The sequence below is a fragment of the Piliocolobus tephrosceles genome, chromosome 5 (genome assembly GCF_002776525.5).
Source record: "Piliocolobus tephrosceles isolate RC106 chromosome 5, ASM277652v3, whole genome shotgun sequence".
In the NCBI taxonomy this organism is placed as follows: domain Eukaryota; kingdom Metazoa; phylum Chordata; class Mammalia; order Primates; family Cercopithecidae; genus Piliocolobus; species Piliocolobus tephrosceles.
The window spans coordinates 126,598,006-126,616,810 of NC_045438.1; the positions used below are offsets into that span (position 1 = coordinate 126,598,006).

Consider the following 18,805-nt stretch of genomic DNA (forward strand, 5'->3'; position numbering starts at 1 on the left):
AAATCAAAAATTTAGCTGGGTGTTGTGGCGCACACCTGTAGTCCCAGCTACTTGGGAGGCTGAGGCAGGAGGATTGCTTAAGCCCAGGTGGTGGAGGCTGCAGTGAGCCATGATCATGCTACTACACTATAGCCTGGGTGACAGAGCAAGACCCTGTCTCAAAAAAAAAAAAAAAAAAAAAGGGAATTCCATCAGGGGGTCTCCTGGCATAATGCTGTGTCTTCCAACTCTCTTCTGTGTCCTTTATGGGAATGGAGCCTATCTGTGCACAGAGTGGGTGCCCTGGGAGAACAGGAAAGAACGCGGTGGGAGGTTGCATCCTGGTGGGCTTGTTGTGGCTGGCAGCAGCTCCAGGAGTGGGGGCGGTGGTCCCAAGTCAAGGAGCAATTCAGGGACAGAAGTCAAATGCAGAAGAGCGAGGTTGTGAGTGGACATGAATGGGGTCAGCACAAGGCAGACGGCAGAAAGAGTCCTGGAAGAGTACCTGGTGTTCCCACTGCTTGAGGACTTCTCCCTTCAGAACACGTTTTTTTCTCTTCTTTTTTTCGGTGTCCTGTTTGGCTCAAAATTAGATGCACCTACCTGATGGGAGAGCCCAGCCAGGGTCCCCTGAGTCAAGGTAGGATGAGTGGAGCCTTGTTGGTATTTTGGGAGACGGGGAGGATTTTCTGGGGTGTCTCTTATGATTCATTTCTAAATTCTATGTCATTCCTTAAAGAAGTGTGTAGAAATAATAATAGCAGCTGCTGTGTTTGAGTGCATACTATGTGCTAAGCACTAGGCATTGTGTGTAGTAAAGTAACGCATGAGAGTGGGTATGATGATGATGTGCCTATACTCAGTACGCACTCAATAATTGTTAGCTAGTATGATTGTTACTTTACAAATGAGAAAACTGAGGCTCAAAGAGCTTAAGGTTACACATCAAGTAACAGTGCTGGGATTGACTGCAAAGCCCATGTTCTGTCCACTGTGTATTCATTCAGTATTTATTGAGTGTCTGCTGTGTGCCAAGCATAGAGCTAGGCTTTGAGAATACAGCAGTGAACAGTACAGACTGGCTTCCTCATCTCATGGGCATGGTCAATAAAGATTTAGCCAAACCTGATAAACTGCTGAAGTGTGCAATACAGAGGCTGCCCCAGGAACTTGCACAAGTGTCTCTAAGCGGGGAGGCTTTTGGAAGAGCTGGGCTCAGGCCGACCCTTAAAGGGTAATAAGCTATTGTTCCCAAGTCAAGATCCATTGCCTGAAGTCCTGACGTGAAGAAGGACATTTTGTTCAATTCTTGCATGAGTTTGAGAAGGCCTTTTCCCATTCTGAGCCTCAGCTTTTCATCTGTAAATTGGACTTTGTTCTCTAAAGGCCACTGGGCTGATACAAGTGGTGCCATGGACAATGGGATCATTGGATGAATGAAATGGGTTTGTGGTGGGTATGAGGTCTTGTGGCAAGTCACTGTTTCCCCTTCCTCAATGTATGTGTCCTCTCCATTTGGCTCTACCCTTGAGCAGTGGCCAACCCAAAGGAGTGTTTGGGGAGCAGTTTGATGCCAAGAACAAGCTGACGTGCTCCATCTGCCTGAAGGAGTTCAAGAACCTGCCTGCCCTGAACGGCCACATGCGGTCCCACGGGGGAATGAGGGCCTCCCCCAACCTCAAACAGGTTAGCAGGAGCCAGTTCCCGGTCCTTTCTAGGCCGTGTGCTGCTTGCTTTGCTTTGCTGCCATCCGACAGAAAGTGATGTGAGCCCCATGCGGGACCTGGCGAGGCACAGTCCTCCCTTGACAGGAATGCTTAGGCTTTGACGCTGGGAGCCAGCCAGGTCAAGCAGCCCCACTTCCCCAGCTTTATGATGAGCAAGGGTCAAAAACAGAGGCTCTAGAAAGCCTTTTAGGGCATCCCAGCCTCTTTCTGCCTCCTGGAGAAGACAGCAAAGGAAAACATGTAAATGCAATATTATTTTTAAACTTCTGCTGCTTGACACACCCAAGACCAGGCCCACTGGGGCCTTCCAGATTAGTGGTCAATGGTGAGAGAAAGCTAATATAATCATCAGGCTCTCAGCCAGAATTTTCTGTTTACTGATGCAGTGGTGTTTGGCTCACCATCCAAAGATCCTTAAATACCCTCTGGATTATCCAGGTAGGATATCCAGATAGTAAACTATCCACAAATTTTAGAGTTAGATTAAAATCAAAAAGTTTTCTCAGAATTCTTTTAATATTGTTACTCTTAATTTAAATCTATGGGATTAAATCTCTGTTGACCAGAATTTTTGATTACCCAGATCACTCCATCTCCTGGCCATGCCAGATTATGTTTTTTAAAAAGCTTTTGTCTTTACTTGTTAAAAGTACATGTTTTGTATCTCCAGTGTGGTTTCCTGACCTGAATAAAATATAGAATGGAATGCCTATTTCCATTTTGACAAATGAGTAAACTAAGGCCCATAAATTAAAAACTCCTACACAAGATCATACCTTTTTTTGGACTGATTACAAGTCCGTGTCCTTTTGTTTAAAAACTGAAACAATTTTTAAAAAACAGTTTAATATACAAGTAATGCATGGTCAAGATTTTTTAACTGTAGAAAATGGAGTCCATGGCCTCCTCTACCATCAGCTGGCATCACTCCAGCCAAGGGACTCAGGATTGCAGGAAGGAAGTCACCCTGCAGTGGTTCTCTATCACCCATACCTGATGTCCTGGAGCCTTTCAGGAAAAGCAAAGTGCATCCCCCTTGTGAGAGCTACTCTCAGCCCAGGATCAAAGCCTTTATTGTCTGTGTAGGAGGAAGGAGAGAAGGTCCTGCCGCCTCAGCCCCAGCCACCACTGCCGCCTCCGCCTCCGCCTCCGCCGCCGCCACAGCTCCCTCCCGAGGCAGAAAGCCTCACGCCTATGGTCATGCCCGTGTCTGTCCCTGTCAAGCTTCTCCCGCCCAAGCCCAGCTCTCAGGGGTTCACCAACAGCACCGTTGCCGCCCCCTCCGCCAGAGACAAGCCAGCCAGCTCGATGTCGGACGACGAGATGCCTGTGCTCGTGAGGATGACCCTCTCTCCCCCACACTCACCCCAAGGGGCTGCCCCCCGCACGCCTGCTGTGAGTTGCTGCTCTGCCCCACCTGCCTGGGTGGGGACTTCCCTTTGCTTTCTTGGAGATGGGCAGCCCTTCCAGAGTCACTGACCTGAGCTCAGACATGGCTTGGTCTCTCAGGGCTGAACCCCCATGGCCACATTGGGAACCCCATCCTTGTTCACACTGCCTGCTGCCCATTAAATGCCAGACTAATGGCCTGGGTTAGATTCTGAGAGACCCGAAAGTGTTCCCAGGTTCAACAGAGATGATCATTCAGCTGGGAATCACTGGGACCATCATAGCCATTATTGAAATATGGAAGTACTCTATCCCAGAAAGTAAGCAGCTGTTGCCCCAGGCCCTGGCCCCTTCCCCGGGATCTCCAGATCTCCCAAATCCACAACCAAAGAGGTAAACACTGTCGCAGCAGCCTTCCAGGCAATAGCCCTGGCATCCATTCTGACAATCAGCCTTACTAGATGCTTAATATTTTGTCTGCTTAAATACCCTGGAAAACCTAATTCGTTAAAGTTCCCAAAGTAGTTCCACTGAGAGCCTAATCTCAGGAAAGCAAAGAGATTTGTTTTTCTCACTCACTGTTCTCCTTTCTCCAATTCTAAGTGCTTCACTCAAACAGCTTAACTTGGCTCTGGGAAGGGTTTGTCTCTCTGTCTGTCTCTCTCTCTCTGTCGCTCTCTCGGCCCCTAGGGAATTTGTGACCTGCGTGGTTGGGAATATCAAACCTACCCCCTCCCCACAAAGTGGCGTGTTGGGTCATATTTGTCCTTAGGAATAGGCAGCTGCTGAGAATCCAGGAGGCATAAGGGTAGGCTGGGCCAGGATAGAGGGAGAGAGGATAATGAAAAGAACTAGAAAAGTCCAGAAAAAAGCCTTTATGGTTATCTATGTAACATCAAGTCCTCAAAAGAAAAGAAACTGATGGAGAACTGAGGGGAAGATTCTCATAAGCTGTCAGGGCTTGGGGGTCAGCAACAGGCAGAGATGAAATGACACATCCAAGCTCCCTCTTTGCCCAGGAAAGTTCCTGATTTGGTGGGAGAAACAGTGTCTCCTTGGGGAACTCTGAATAAAGGGTTCATAGTCACATGGGGGTCAGAGTCTCAGGCACATACCCCACCCACCCACGCATTCAAGATGGTAAGAGAAAGACGGGGCAGACAAGAAATGGATGCCTCAGGTGTGACTGGATGAGACTACACCAGGGTAGCCAAAGTCATTAGGGACTGGGGAGGGGCAAGAGAGTTTGCTCAGGAGATCATCATTAGCGTTCTGAGCAGGGTTTTGAAGGAAGGGATGAACTTGGCTTAATGGAAGGTGAGAGAGACCTCGTTGGTGGGGGCGATAGGCTGAAGTGGAAGCATGTAGGTGAGACTGAATACGTGTAAACAAGGCCCTGGCACTTGATGTAAAGCAATTAAAACATCCAGGAAAGAGCCCCGAGTGCTCATCTCAGCTTGGCTCCTAGCCAGCTGGGATGAAGACAGCTGAGACCTGCCCCCACTCAGAGCCTCAGTTTACTCCCCTGACCTTGGTGGGGTTGGACTCATCAGTGGTTCTCAGCCTTCTCTGTGGGCAGCTTTTTAAAGTTTTCAATGGTTGGCCTCACCCCCAAAGTGTCCAAATAGCTTGGTGGGATGGAACACTGTATTAAGTGCTTCCTCTCAATTGACAACCAGACTTGACCTCCTGGGTGGCTTCTGTGGCCCAGTGGCTCAGAGCCTTGCCTGGAGGATTGGAAAATCCAGGTTTAGAGCTGGAGTAACAGGACAAGAAGCTGGAGAAGGAGCCCAAAAGGGACCTCTGGCCCTGTGATCAGAGGTCTGGATTGCAGTGCCGTGTTGAGATCGTATGAGGTCTGCATGTTCTTGGATGACTTCATCTGTTACCCGGGAACAGGGTGTATCTTCAGGGCTGCTCCCCTTGTCGGGGGCACGAGTCTCCTTCCCCCATTCTCCCCAGCCCCTCTCTCGCCTCAGCCTCAGGCGCTGAGGAGCCCTCTGGTGGAGAGAGGAGGCAGTTGAGCACGCTGGCCTAAGGAGGGCCCCCTGGGGGTGAGCGGGGGGGGGGGGGGGGGGGGGGGGGGGGGGGGCCCGCGCCGGGTGGGGGGGGGGGGGGGGCGGGGGGGGGGGGGGGGGGGACAGGGGTTAGGAACCTCACTGTGGAGCCGGGCGTCTGGGACCGTCTGCCCGCTCCTCCTTTCCCCACTCTGCCTCCCTAGACTCCCCTCCTAGAGGCCAGGATGGCACCATGGAAGGCAGAGAAGCTGAGGGAGAAACGTAAGGGGGCAGAGCCTGAAGCTCTGGAGGGAGAGGAGTCCAGAGCAGAGGAGCCCATGGGGCAGGTCACATGACCATGGTCAGCCCTTCCCATCACCCCCTGCTGCTTCCTACCCAGGCGCCACCCTGGGCTCAGGAGTCTCCAGGACCTGCAGCTGTGACTGGCCTCTGGCCTGCAGGGCCTGAGAGGGCACCCCAGACTGCCCAGAACCTTACCTCAGGTATCCCCGTGGCCCCTCCCAACCACACCGCCTCTGCAGCCACACCCAGCTCTCGACTCTTCTGGGCTGATGCTACCACACAACCCGAGTCTGTTTCTGTTTGGCTTTGGCATGCCCTGCTCATCTGTTTACGTGCCTATGTTTACTTATTAGTATATATGTATCCATGTGGCAGATCCTCTTTCCAGACTATGCTTGGTTCCGCTGCCATTAAAATAAACTAACTCTCCTGACAGGAAGCCAACCTCAGAGAAGAGTTTGCTACAAATAAGCTACGAGTTCTGGGAGCAATAGTGAGGGTGGTGACGGGGGAGGTTAACCAGATCCGTTTTTAGGTGAGCACATGGAAGGGCCCTTAGAGGTCATCGAGGGCGCTCCCCCCTGCTGAAAGTGACCCAGGAGAGCCCGGTGTGGGTCGCTGGCCTTGGGAACCTTGGCTACACTTGAACCCCTACTTCCTGCCTCACAGGTCTCGGTCCCAGCTTCCCTGAAGAGATTATTCAGTCCCCTTCTCGGAACATGTGGTATCTGTTCCTGATGTCCGTCCCTGGGGAGCAGTGGGGGAATTAAAGAGCCCACTCAGCTGGATTCCACTCAAACAGATGGGAATGTAGTGATAAGCAATAAAGAATTTGAATTTATTATTTCTTGCCCACCCACTATTCCTACCACCCCCAGCTCTTTCAGAAATTGGGGATTTCTTCCAAAACCTTAGTTTTCTCCCGAGTCTAGCAACCAGAACTCGCTTTCCCTGAAATGGATGTGGTCAGTGTGGGGGCGTGGGGGGGGGTGTGGTCAAGCAGAAGGGCTCTCTGCTTAGACAGTAGAAGGCCCTCTTCCCTGAACCTGGGGAAATGGCCTGCGGGGGAAGCTGAAGTATTCGAATCAGATCGTTGTTCCCGTTTTAGGAAATCCCCAGGAAGCATCAGCCCAGCGTGCCCAAAGCCGAGGAGCCCCTCAAGACCGTGCAGGAGAAGAAAAAGTTCCGGCACCGGCCGGAACCACTCTTCATCCCGCCGCCGCCCTCCTACAACCCAAACCCCGCCGCCTCCTACTCGGGCGCCACCCTGTACCAGAGCCAGCTGCGCTCCCCGCGCGTCCTCGGGGATCACCTGCTCCTGGACCCCACCCACGAGCTGCCCCCTTACACGCCCCCACCCATGCTGAGCCCGGTGCGCCAGGGCTCGGGGCTCTTCAGCAATGTCATCTCCGGCCACGGCCCTGGCGCCCACCCGCAGCTGCCCCTGACGCCCCTGACGCCCACGCCACGGGTGCTGCTGTGTCGCTCCAGTGAGTCACCCCTTTAGCGTCCTCCTGGGCTCTGGGTGCTGGGTAGAGTCCTGGGAGACCTCGTTTTCTTTAGCTTTCCCATTTATCCCACAGACTTTTGCGGAGTATTGACTGTATGTAGCACACACTGCTGGGTGTTAAGAAAGACTTGGAATGCATAGCCCTTATCCTCAAGGGAATCGCAGTCTAATTGGGAGACAGATGCATAAACTGATCACTACAGTCTCTAGGATAAGGAAACAGTTGAAATGTTCACTCACTTTCTAAGACTGCCAGCGATGATCGTGCAAGAGAGAAAAAATGAGGCCGGGCGCGGTGCTTCACGCCTGTGATCCCAGTGCTTTCGGAGGCCAAAGCGGGTGGATCACTTTAGGCCAGGAGTTGGACACCAGCCTAGCCAACATGGTGAAACCCCGTCTCTACTAAAAATACAAAAATTAGCCGGGAATGGTGGCGCGCGCCTGTAATCCCAGCTACTTGGGAAGCTGAGGCAGGAGAATCACTTAAACCTGGGAGGCAGAGGTTGCAGTGAGCCAAGATCAAGCTACTGCGCTCTAGCCTGGGGGACGAAAGCAAAACTCGTCTCAAAAAAAAAAGAAAAACGGGATGTGGTGGCAGGCACCTCTAGTTCCAGCTCCTCAGGAGGCTAAGGCAGGAGAATCTCTTGAACCTGGGAAGCGGAGGCTGCAGTGAGCCGATATAGCACCACGGCACTCCCACCTGGGCAAAGAAGCGAGACATCTCACAAAAAAAAAAAAAGAAAAGAAAGAAAATGTACTCAGTAGATGTACAAATAAGATTAGGTATTACATGCAGATCAAGCCTTGACATTTTAGCATGCTTTATGAAAATCAAGCATAGAGAGGCTAGGCTCTCTTTCTGAAGAAAGAATAATTGCATAGAAATCGTACCGCTTGGGTACGACCATTGTGGGACAGCTGGCTTCTCCTCACCCTGTGTGAGCAATGGGTAACCCTAAGTTATTTAGCACCACACTCCACCCAGCTCCTTGGAAACTGTCAGGGGTAACTCTGGCAGGAGTTGGGTAGGAGAGGAGCTCTGTTATGGCTGGTTAGGTAACTGCTCGTTTGCTTTAGTCTTTACAACATTCCTTCCCTGTTGACCTCTGATTTTTGTGTTTTAGACAGCATCGATGGCAGCAACGTGACGGTCACCCCAGGGCCTGGAGAGCAGACTGTAGATGTTGAACCGTAAGGAAAAGTCAATTACTCTTTAGAACAGAAGCTTCAGCTTCTTGAGAAGTGTAGTTAATACTTTTGTAGTCAGAGGATTACACTGAGAGAGCAGTTGTAGAAATTGTAGGATTGTGGTTATTTCTTGAGTACTGTTGTTTCCCTACACAATGGTTGCCAGTATTTTAAGGCCTTTGCCAAAGACCAGATACATGGTCAAAGCATGAAGCCCTGTATTCAGAGAGCCTAGCGTCCGTATGTCTGGCTCCATAGGCAGTGCTTTCTCATCCCCAGTGATAGAGGCATCTCCCTCATTCTTTAAGAGGCACCTTCTGAATGTCCTCACTTCCCCCTCCCCGATTCTTGGCCCAATTATTGGCCCGTCCTCCAAATGGGCTTGTTAAGTACTTTAATTTTGCATAGGCAGTGGGTGGTATTAGGAGAGGCAAAGGTGGTTATCTTCATGGATAGGCACAGAAAAGAGGCCAGGTGGTAGAGTGATGAGTAGACTGAGTCAGGAATCAGAACACCTGAGTTCCAACACCATTTTGTAATTTGATCTTGATCCAGTTAACCTTTCTAGGCTTTAGTTGACTCGTCAGAGGGGAGTAATTATTACAGCTTTCTTACGTCACAGATGTTTGTGAGGTTCAGATGGGATAATGTCTGTGAAAGTGATCTGAAAGAGACAAAAAAATGAAATGAACGCTTTGTATTTGTCCCCTTTTTTTTGTGGTTAAATGGCACCATTGGCCATGCTCTGGGAAACTGTTCTCTTGGAATTAATCACCCTCCCTCTCCCAGTTACAGGGAGCCGTAAAAGCCCCAGGCCAACTGCCCCCTTGCTCCTAAAATATTTCTCCCTAATCTTAAAGCTGTTCCTTATCCCAGCATAAAAGCCATGTGTGGAATCTTAGGGTCACACTCTGAGGAAATGCCCCTGCATTCTTGTAGAACTAGTTTCCTTCTTTTTCAAGTTCCTGACAGTTGCCCTTGGCTTGAGCCATCAACTTGAAGACCACATTGTTGTTTTTCTTCTTGTCATTTAAAGACGCATCAACATTGGCTTGAGATTCCAAGCAGAAATCCCTGAACTCCAAGATATCTCTGCCCTGGCCCAGGACACACACAAGGCCACACTGGTATGGAAGCCCTGGCCAGAACTAGAAAACCATGACCTCCAGCAAAGAGGTATTGGCATATGGGAAGAGCTGGGTGGGAGAGGTTTGATTCTCTCATTGGCATCACTGGCTCTGGGATTGGTGTGTTTTCCATTACACTTAGCTCTCTCTGATGCACTGGCTTCTCCTTGTTCCCAACAGTGGAGAATCTTCTGCATTTGTGCTGTTCCAGTGCATTGCCAGGTGGAGGAACCAATTCTGAATTTGCTTTGCACTCTCTGTTTGAGGCCAAAGGTGATGTAATGGTAAGGAACCATGAAAAAGAGGCTTTACAAATTCCTGAGGAGTATTTTCTCAAGTTTCAATATTGTCTCATGTACCATACAACCAATTTGTAATGGCCAATCAGCGTGTGATGACCAATCAGCATGCCTCCCTATTCCTTCTCTCAGTGAGTAGGTCAGGATGTTACAGCCTATAGAAAAAAAATCTCCTACTGGACTTCTGTTTCCACATCTGTTCCTAAAGTTAAAACTGTGGGTATATCTGTCCTAGGACATTAAAATTTCTTTTCCTCGTCTTGTATTTCACTTCAGAAAACTGAGTCTCTCCAGTGATGGAGGTAGAAGGCTTTACTGAAGCAGAAGTTGGTCTAAAATAGCCTATCGTACTCTGCTGATTCTTCTTCCCTACTATGGAAATCAGCCAAAGTTTGATGTTTATAGAACTCTTTTCTCATCTAACCAAAATGAAGTGTTTACTGTTCACCAACTGGTTCCATTCTTCCACTTTTAACACAGTTCTGCAGATGTTCCCAAACCTAGTCCTTAGTGCTATCTTCCCAAAATCAGAGCTAACAGTTGACCTGCTCAACCTGGACTTCCTTTTTTTTTTTTTTTTGAGACAGAGTTTCACTCTTGTTGCCCAGGCTGGAGTGCAATGGCACGATCTCGGCTCACCGCAACCTCCGCCTCCCAGGTTCAAGCAATTCTCCTGCCTCAGCCTCCCGAGTAGCTGGGATTACAGGCATGCAGCACCACGCCTGGCTAATTTTGTACTTTTAGTAGAGACGGGGTTTCTCCATGTTGAGGCTGGTCTTGAACTCCTGACCTCAGGTGATCCACCCACCTCGGCCTCCCAGAGTGCTGGGATTACAGGTGTGAGCCACTGCACCCGGCCTTTTTTTAAAGATGGAGTCTCGCTCTAACACCCAGGCTGGAGTGCAGTGGCACGATCTCAGCTCACCACAGCCTCTGCCTCCTGGGTTCAAGAGATTCTTCCTCAGCCTTGCTAGTAGCTGGGATTACTGGTGCATGCCACCATGCCTGGCTAGTTTTTGTATTTTCAGTAGAGATGGGGTTTCATCATGTTGGCCAGGCTGGTCTCGAACTCCTGACCTCAGGTGATCCTCCCACCTTGGCCTCCCAAAGTGCTGGGATTACAGGCATGGACCAACGCACCCAGCCTCAACCTGGACTTCTGACCAGATCACTCAATCACTAACCTCTGTTTCCCCTTTATATAAATACATGGTAGTAGATCTAGCTTCCTGCATTTTGATTTTATGAAAATGTGAAAGTAAATGTCCCAATACTATGATACCCTTCAAGTATTTCCTAGAATGCTGGAGAACTGTCCTTAACCCTTTGAGATCAGTGTGGCAGAGCAGCACTTCTCAAACTTTTAATGTGCGTATGCGTCACCTGGGGAATCTTGTTAAAAATACAGATTCTGATTCAGAGGCTTGGGAGTAGGGCCCAGTTCTGCCTTTCTGACTAGCTCCCAGGTGAGGGAGGTACTCCTGTTCTATGGACCACACTTGGAGTAGCAAGATTCTAGGCCCTGCTCTGCTCCGAAACTATCTGCTGTTCAACTCTGCCTGTGGCATCTTTTAAAAAGCTACTGAGGCTGTAGAAGGCTGATTTGAAACAGTTTATTTAGCTAGGCTCTCTGGACGGATGGTGTGTGTGTAGTATAGTTGTTACTGATGCAGCTGTTTATGTTTAGCTGGAATGAAACATGATTTTCCTGTAAAACAGTTACAGATCACCCACTCATTTCCTCGGAACTCTTGCCCAAAGACTCAGCCTCCAGTCAGAGGAGGCCCCACTCATCTCTGGGGCTGGTGGGATTTTACCAAGCAAGAGTCAGGTCTTTCTGTTTTCCTGTGACATGAACAACTGGCTTCAGGCATGGATGGGGAGGGTGTTAGAATGAGAGTCTTACTGGGTGCTGAACAGACATGAAACCCTAGTTAGGGTAGTCTCCCTCTGGGTTTCCTTCCAGTGCCCCCACCCCTGGCCTCCACAGTGCTAACTCCATTTCCCCTTTGAGTGGATGGTCTTTGTAAGACACACAGACCTATTACTGACTTGACTTTTCTCTCCCCTGGGTCTGCAGGTTGCTCTGGAAATGCTGCTGCTGCGGAAGCCGGTCAGGTTAAAATGTCATCCTTTAGCAAATTACCACTATGCCGGTAGGTTGCCAGGAGCCCTGTGCCCTGTTGCCTCCTGACAGTGGGTTGCTTGCATGTGTGGTTGTGTCACTTTCTGGTAATGGATAACACCGGTTCTGTCCTAATCACCACTTGTGATCTCAAGGCCTCCTAAGGCAGAGCTGTGTCTGTTGCTTTGGCACAGTTGGCATTTTGTCTGTTGGCATAAGCTCCTGCCCCTTGTGGGTGTGCCAAGACCTGGGTGATCGTGGACAGTGCCTGCACATGTGGCAAGGAGACTAGTGCATGAGACCAGAGAGAGCCACAGAAGGTACAATCAGCAGCCCCCTGGTTTTGGAATCAGTAGCCATGGGTTCAGATTCTACTGTACCCCTTGGCCAAGTACCATGGTCTTCTGCAGCCTTGGTTTTCTCACCTGTAAGATGAGACTTGTATTCCATCCTTTATAGTATTTTTGTGAGATCAGAGATGGTATATGTAGCCTAATGCCTGGCACATCCTAATAGCATTTATTACTCATTTATCCAATAATTATTTTTTGAACACTTACTGTGTACAAGGGACTTGCTAAACACTGAGATGCATCAGTGACTATGACAGACATGGACAGAGTCCTATGTTGTACAGCTCAGAGGCTCTGAGGAGGAGGCAGTTATTAAATAATGGATCACACTGACAGGAAAGACTTCATACACGCAGGGTTTTCTTTTTTTTTTTTTTTTTTCTTTTTTCTTTTTCTTTTTTTTTTTTTTTTTTGAGACGGAGTCTCGCTCTGTTGCCCGGGCTGGAGTGCAGGAGTGCAGTGGACGGTTCTCAGCTCACTGCAAGCTCCGCCTCCCGGGTTTATGCCATTCTCCTGCCTCAGCCTCCGAGTAGCTGGGACTACAGGCGCCCGCCACCTCGCCCGGCTAGTTTTTTGTATTTTTTAGTAGAGATGGGGTTTCACCGTGTTAGCCAGGATGGTCTCGATCTCCTGACCTCGTGATCCGCCCGTCTCGGCCTCCCAAAGTGCTGGGATTACAGGCTTGAGCCACCGCGCCCGGCCCACGCAGGGTTTTGTATGTGAATTAATGACAGTACCACAAAAAGAGGGAAGTAGAAGACACCTTCAAGATTTAAATGGACTGAGAATTGTGAAGAGTGAAGGAAATAGGTTGGAGAGCCTAAGAAGTGACCAGTGACACTGAGGTCAACATTTTCATTTCCATGTACTAACTGTTCCTTCTGAGGGTCTCCACGAACCTACACTAGTTCTTTATTTTGGAGGGGGCTGAATTTTCAGTGCCTCTTGATTTTTAATCACTTGAGGGTTTCTTTGGTGCTCTGGGCAGACCCTGCCTAGGCAGGTGCCGAATATGTGGGCTTGGGGACCTAGCTATACCTTTTCCAGTCTTTGGTCCAGGCAGCCCAGTGAGGGCTTCTGTACAAATACTAGCTTGCTTTCTCCACCAATATTTGCCTCACCTACTGTGCTCCTCCTCTTTCATGAATGAGCCTTCCTGCCTGTCATCACAAGGTAGATCTCAAAGCCGTTCTTCCGAGGACAGTAAGCCCAAGATGTCTGCCTGTAGGTCACTCCTGGAGCTAGGCCAGTACAGAGTAGATGCATGGAATAAGAAATTCATCGCTTCTCCGGTGGCCTAAAGGAGCCAGCTTCTTAATATTGTCTCCATCATTTCCTGCTTGGTGTCTGTCCCAAGTGTGGGTAGAAAGATTTAGGAGTTCTCCCTAATCTGCCATGGAAACAGTTCAGTCCTCTCTCTTAATTTCCAGCATCATCTGCTGCCCATTGAACCCTGAGAGGCTGTCCAGCCTCCTGGAGCCTGTCTCAAGCTTCTTTGCATGATGGTGGGCCAGTGGATTGGCTAAAAGGAGTTTCCCAACCATGTGCTATGACATGCTGCTGCTCTCAGCCCTCAGAGTGGCTGGGGTCACCGGAGCCTCTGGGCTGGTTAGCTCCAGCTGTGAGCAGCTTCATCTGGGATACAGTTCTCCTCTGGTTCTTCCAAGTGTACCAAACAAGTATTTTATGTGTATCATGACATTAAAAAGGTCAGAAAGCTGTGTACTAGGAGCACCACACACCCCAGTCAAAACAAAATTAAAAACACTAAAATGTTACCAACAACTTTGAAACAAGAAGGCCCTAAACTCTGCAACAATTAATTGATCCCTTGAGGTTAGGGGATTCTAGCTAATTCCTTGCCTGTCCCTTGCCCCCTTCCCCAGCCGGCAGACCAGGAAGGACTCTGCTGTTTCCTGCAATCATTTCAATCCTTGGAGGCAAAAGAGGTAGAGCTAAGCTCTGAAGGGTTGACGTCTCCAGGAGAAGTGTACTCATCTATGTTTGCCAGTCACTTGCCTTCTCCGGGAAGTGATGATAGACTGGGACCCAGAGAATTTTCTAGAAGTATGAGCAAAAAGGGCAGAGGTCACTGGTCTCTAAAGTCTGACCTAAAACAATCTCCTTAACAGTTTCCTTCTAAGCCACGGGGGAGGCAGCAGAGTCTTCCCCATCACATGCCCCAGCCACCACCTCCTTCCCCCACTGCTGAACCCCCTCATTTGCTTCCTAGGTGTCAGCGAATCCCATCCCTATGGCCACATTCTGCTTTGGCCTTTGTGCTGAGCCCTGTTGGGTTGCTCCCCAGTAGTGACTGCCTGTTGGCTTAATTGCCACCTTGCTGGGACCCTATCTTCTGGATCTCCTTTGGCTCCTGACTCTGTGGCTGTGGCCAGTGTCACCCATCCTGAGTCCCAGTCCCAAATTTTCTCTCCAGGCTCCTAGTTATCTGGAGAGGGAGTTCAGGTTTCCCAAGCCTGCCTGAGCCTGTCCATGTCAGGGAGGGAGGCTGTAAGTTTGGGGAGAAAGACAAAGACACAGGCCTATGAAAATCACTTCCTTACTTTACTCATTATCTTCCCTTTCCCACCCATTCCAAGCCATTCATTAAGAAAAGGAAGAAGTGGCCAGTGCTGGGACCCAGGAGAGATGTGCTATAGGGGAAGGACCCATGTGGTGGGCAGCTCACCCAAATCTAAGGGCTGCTTGCCAAGGCCACATGAACCCTGTACAGGATCCTCAGAGGAAGGTGCTATTGCAGTGGCTCCTGGCGCTCAACCCACACCACGATGCACAGTCCAGCCGTCTGTTGCTCTCAGCACCCTCCCACCCATGTGTGGTTAGCAGTTGTGTGTAGTGGTTCCCAATTAGCACTTGGGTTGGGAAGGGCCAAGCATGGGGGAGTCAGGGTGGAAAGGAAGCCTGGTTGTGATTCGATGGATTGCAGCATGCTTGACTTTTTTCATTGAACTGGTCATTCCTGCAGATGGGTGAAGAGTGGAGGGGTGTTAGAACTGACCACGGCTTCTTGGCAAGTGTTCAACAGGGTCTACTTATTGGACCTGAGCATAGCCCAAACACCTATTGAGTCCTGAAACCCTGACCTGACTTGTGGAGATGGAGGAGACCTGGAGGAAATACTCATTCCGTTGGAGAGGACTGGTCTCTTCTGCCTTGGAAGCTCCTCCAGTTAGATGAGGAGACAGAATTACATGCTCAAAAGAGTAATTTGCAAGAAGCACAGCTGTGATTTCATTTCCCAGGCATCCTTAGCCTGTGTCTGTAGCTAGACAGTGGTCCCATCAAGGGTAGGACTGAGTTAATACTCTTTTACTTTGCCTAACACAGCACTAGTTTAAATTAAAATAAAAAAAAAAAATTGCCTAGTGGACAAGCTCAAATTCTGGTTTCAGATTGAGGCTTCCCCCTTTTTACCCACAGAGAAAACTTTGGTAGCAGCCTTCTTCACCTTGCACCCCCCAAAAAATTACTCAACCTTCGCCCACTATTGAAAACCCTGTGTGGAAATGAAAATCTGGTGTAAAAACAGTCCTCCTTTTTCTACAATGAATATGTCTGTCTTGTGTAACTACAAAACATTATCAGTGGGGCCAGGAATGGTGGCTCATGCCTGTAATCCCAGCACTTTGGGAGGCCAGGGCGGGCAGATCACTTTAAGTTCAGGAGTTCGAGACCAGCCTGGCAAACATAGTGAAACCCCATCTCTACTAAAAATACAAAAATTAGCCGGGCATAGTGGTGCATGCTTGTAATCCCAGCTACTTGGGTGGATGAGCAAGAGAGTTACCTGAACCCGAGAGGCATAGGCTATAGTGAACGGCGATCACACCACTGCTCTCCAGCCTGGGTGACAGAGTGAGACCCTGTCTCAAAAAACAAAAGAGAAGAAAAAAATTATTAATGGAAGTTTTAAGAAAGAAAGTCCCTCTAAAAGATACTGTGTCCAAACTTTCCCTCACCCCTCCATGTCTCTTTTTAATTGCCCGAGTTCACTGTAGATTGCCCCCAAATTAACCACAGTCCAGAGCCTGTTTCCCAGCAACCGAAGGTCAGAACAGTTTTCCTCTGGATACTGTTCCAGCACCGTTTCATCCAGTTAATTAGGTTCTTTGTAATTAGCCTTAATCATCTTGTTAGGGGCCCCTGCTGGTAATAGCCCAATAGCCAGGAATCCCCAGGTAGAACAAATGAGTGCAGGGGGACTCTCAACCCACGAACCCTGTGTGCGTGCTGAGTGGGCAGCAGGGATCCTAGAGAGAAGGGAGGGTGTGGGGGGGTAGTTGAAGGATATGGGAGGATTTGAGGCAACCCCCTGCCTCGGTTTTGTATTTTATCCTGGACTTTGTCCAAGATGCAAGATCTAAGAAGGGCCGGCTTAGAACCTTGTCTAAGAATGAGGAACTTGTCCCTGTCAGACTCCAGGAAAGAGAGACATCTGAGCCTTTCCTTAACTTCAGATTACAGAGGGATTTTGGAGGCAGGAAGGAGAAGACTATGGATATAATAAGCAGCCAGGAGTGAGACTGTGGATAAGAAATACACAGAACAAGAAACACGTGGTCTTGGATGCCACTGTCCACATATCGGCAGGGGCGGCATATGTCTTATAGCCCTGGGCTGATTTGGAATCTGCTCTCCAAGTGCCCAGTGAAGGTTCAAAACATGTATCGGACACTTAGGACCAAACCTGTCAGTCACAGAGTGACTGCCACCCTCCCCATGTCATGTGGGGAAACTGAGACTCAGAGAAGTTAAGTAGGCTTGCCTGGGATCACAGAAGGAGTAAGTAGCAGAACCAGGTTCACAACCTAAGGTGACTAAAATCACCCTTTTTATCACAGTTCAGTGATACTGTTTGGGGAAAACACATTCATATGTTACTTATCTGTCCGAGGCTTTAGCCTGGGAATTCAATCCAAGAGCCCAGGGATGGACTCTCAGCCTCAGTGGGCAATCCTGTGACCAGGAAGCCAGCTCTAGTGTGAGAATGGATTTGTTGCCCGGCCAAGCCTCTGTCCCTCAATTTGTGAACACCCTGTTGAGCAGACACAAACACATGCACACACACAGCACTGTCATTTGCACCAAAGCACAGACCCTAGGACTATGCAGAAGAGCCACCTCTCACTCTCTTAAGAGAGTACTCCCTGACCCAGCCCTGTATCCCTTGGAATGGGAGAGTCACATGGAGGGGCAGGGAGAACATGCAGCCCACTCCAGCTCAGTACGAGTTGTACAGAATGCACATTCCAGAACCAGGAAGCCACCAAATCCAGTGTCAGAGCAACAGTCTTAAAAACCACCAGGAGTCAACAGGGAGAAGGTCTCCTTCCCCCACGAGGTTTGGGGATCCCTCCTAACAGATGGGCAGGAATTTACTTCACCTGTGGAGTTGCATCTGGCAAGCAATTTGGAAACATGAAGGGACATGCTGCTCAGAAATCGATAGGCCTGGGAACGGAACACTGCTTTTGGGGCCAGAAATCAGGTAATGAGCCTGGCAGGTAGAAAAAAGTATATCCACTGCAGAGACTGGCTGAGAAGGCTAGATGGCCCTGTTAGTGTCTTGTCATGTCTTAGAGCTACACTCTAACTTAGGAAACTGATGATCTGGCTGCGGTTGGAAAGAATTTCATTGATCTAGTTGAGGGTTTCATCAGCAAAATGTCTCCTGATTCCCCATCGGAGATGCAACTGAGGGCCACACAGATTCTGGACCTGCAGCAGGGCAGCAGAGCAACCTCTGTGTAAGCTTGCGTGAGTCAGCTGGTATGACAGACTGCCATTGTGGTCTTTCTTCCATCATTCTCTTTCTGACTCCTCTTACCCATTTGCTCTTTTGGTGGATACCTAAAAGGAACCATGATTGGCGTTTGGTTGTTGAGCTGAATTGTTGGTTATTCCTTTCTGTGTCCCTCTTTCTGCCTTTGTTCCTGGGTAAGGGGACCCCAAGGCTTTGAATGTTGGACAGAATTTGAAGAATGGTGATGGAAGTGCTATAAAGCCTCAAATCCCACCAACCCCCTGTGCTCACATGCACTCCGGCAAGGATTCTCCAAACCTGCAGCCCCCCGAGGCTCCCTGTTACTGTGGTCTGCACAGCCAGAGCTGTCCAGTCCTCTGGAACCCATGGAAGATGACTCCCTTCTGCTGAGGATTCATGAGAAAGCTGCTTTCCTTCTAGAAGTAAAGAGATAAATTTGCAGCTGGGCAGAGTGGCACACATCTGTAATCCCAGCACTTTGGGAGGCCGAGGCAGGTGGATCACTTGAGGTCAGGAGCTCAAGACCAGCCTGGCCAACTTGGTGAATCCCTGTCTTTGCTAAAAATACAAAAATTAGCCAGGTGTGGTGGCACGCGCCTGTAATCTCAGCTACTCAGAAGGCTGAGGCAAGAGAATCACTTGAACCCAAGAGGCAGAGGTGTCAGTGAGCTGAGATCTTTTCACTGCACTCCAACCTGGGTGACAGAGCAAGACTCCATCTCAAAAAAAAAGATAAGTTTGCAAACCAATTAAATTGGGTGGTCGCCCTGCTTTTGTAGACATCTGACCCCGCCCAGCTTGTGGAAAGCATATTCTGAGTCTGGAGCCAAAGCTCCTGGCTTGAGGACCCATCAAAGAGCTGCACAAGGAAGTTGTTTATTTCAGAAATGTGAGTTTATGTCACTGAGCCATATATTTTCCTAAGGACCCTAGGCTCCCCACCTGTGGTCTAAGGAGGCCACTGCCTGCACAGAGCATTTTCGCCTGATTCACTTATTTTGGCCAAACCCTACAAGGGAAGAG

The 18,805-nt window shown here is 49.3% G+C and overlaps 1 protein-coding gene across 11 annotated transcripts in view; it reads left to right on the forward strand.

Moving 5' to 3' along the window:
* Window positions 1-18,805, forward strand: part of TRERF1 (transcriptional regulating factor 1) — a 230,972-nt gene that overhangs the window by 189,398 nt on the left and 22,769 nt on the right. For 9 of the 11 annotated variants that reach the window (XM_023212813.3, XM_023212808.1, XM_023212815.1 and 6 more), the window contains 8 exons: window positions 573-619; window positions 1,515-1,665; window positions 2,793-3,041; window positions 6,504-6,885; window positions 8,030-8,096; window positions 9,130-9,269; window positions 9,401-9,504; window positions 11,600-11,675. In XM_023212813.3, the coding sequence (XP_023068581.1) occupies window positions 573-619; window positions 1,515-1,665; window positions 2,793-3,041; window positions 6,504-6,885; window positions 8,030-8,096; window positions 9,130-9,269; window positions 9,401-9,504; window positions 11,600-11,675 (1,216 nt within the window). The remainder of the gene's footprint in view (window positions 1-572; window positions 620-1,514; window positions 1,666-2,792; window positions 3,042-6,503; window positions 6,886-8,029; window positions 8,097-9,129; window positions 9,270-9,400; window positions 9,505-11,599; window positions 11,676-18,805) is intronic. The other 2 variants (XM_023212819.1, XM_023212820.1) reach the window with 1 other exon arrangement.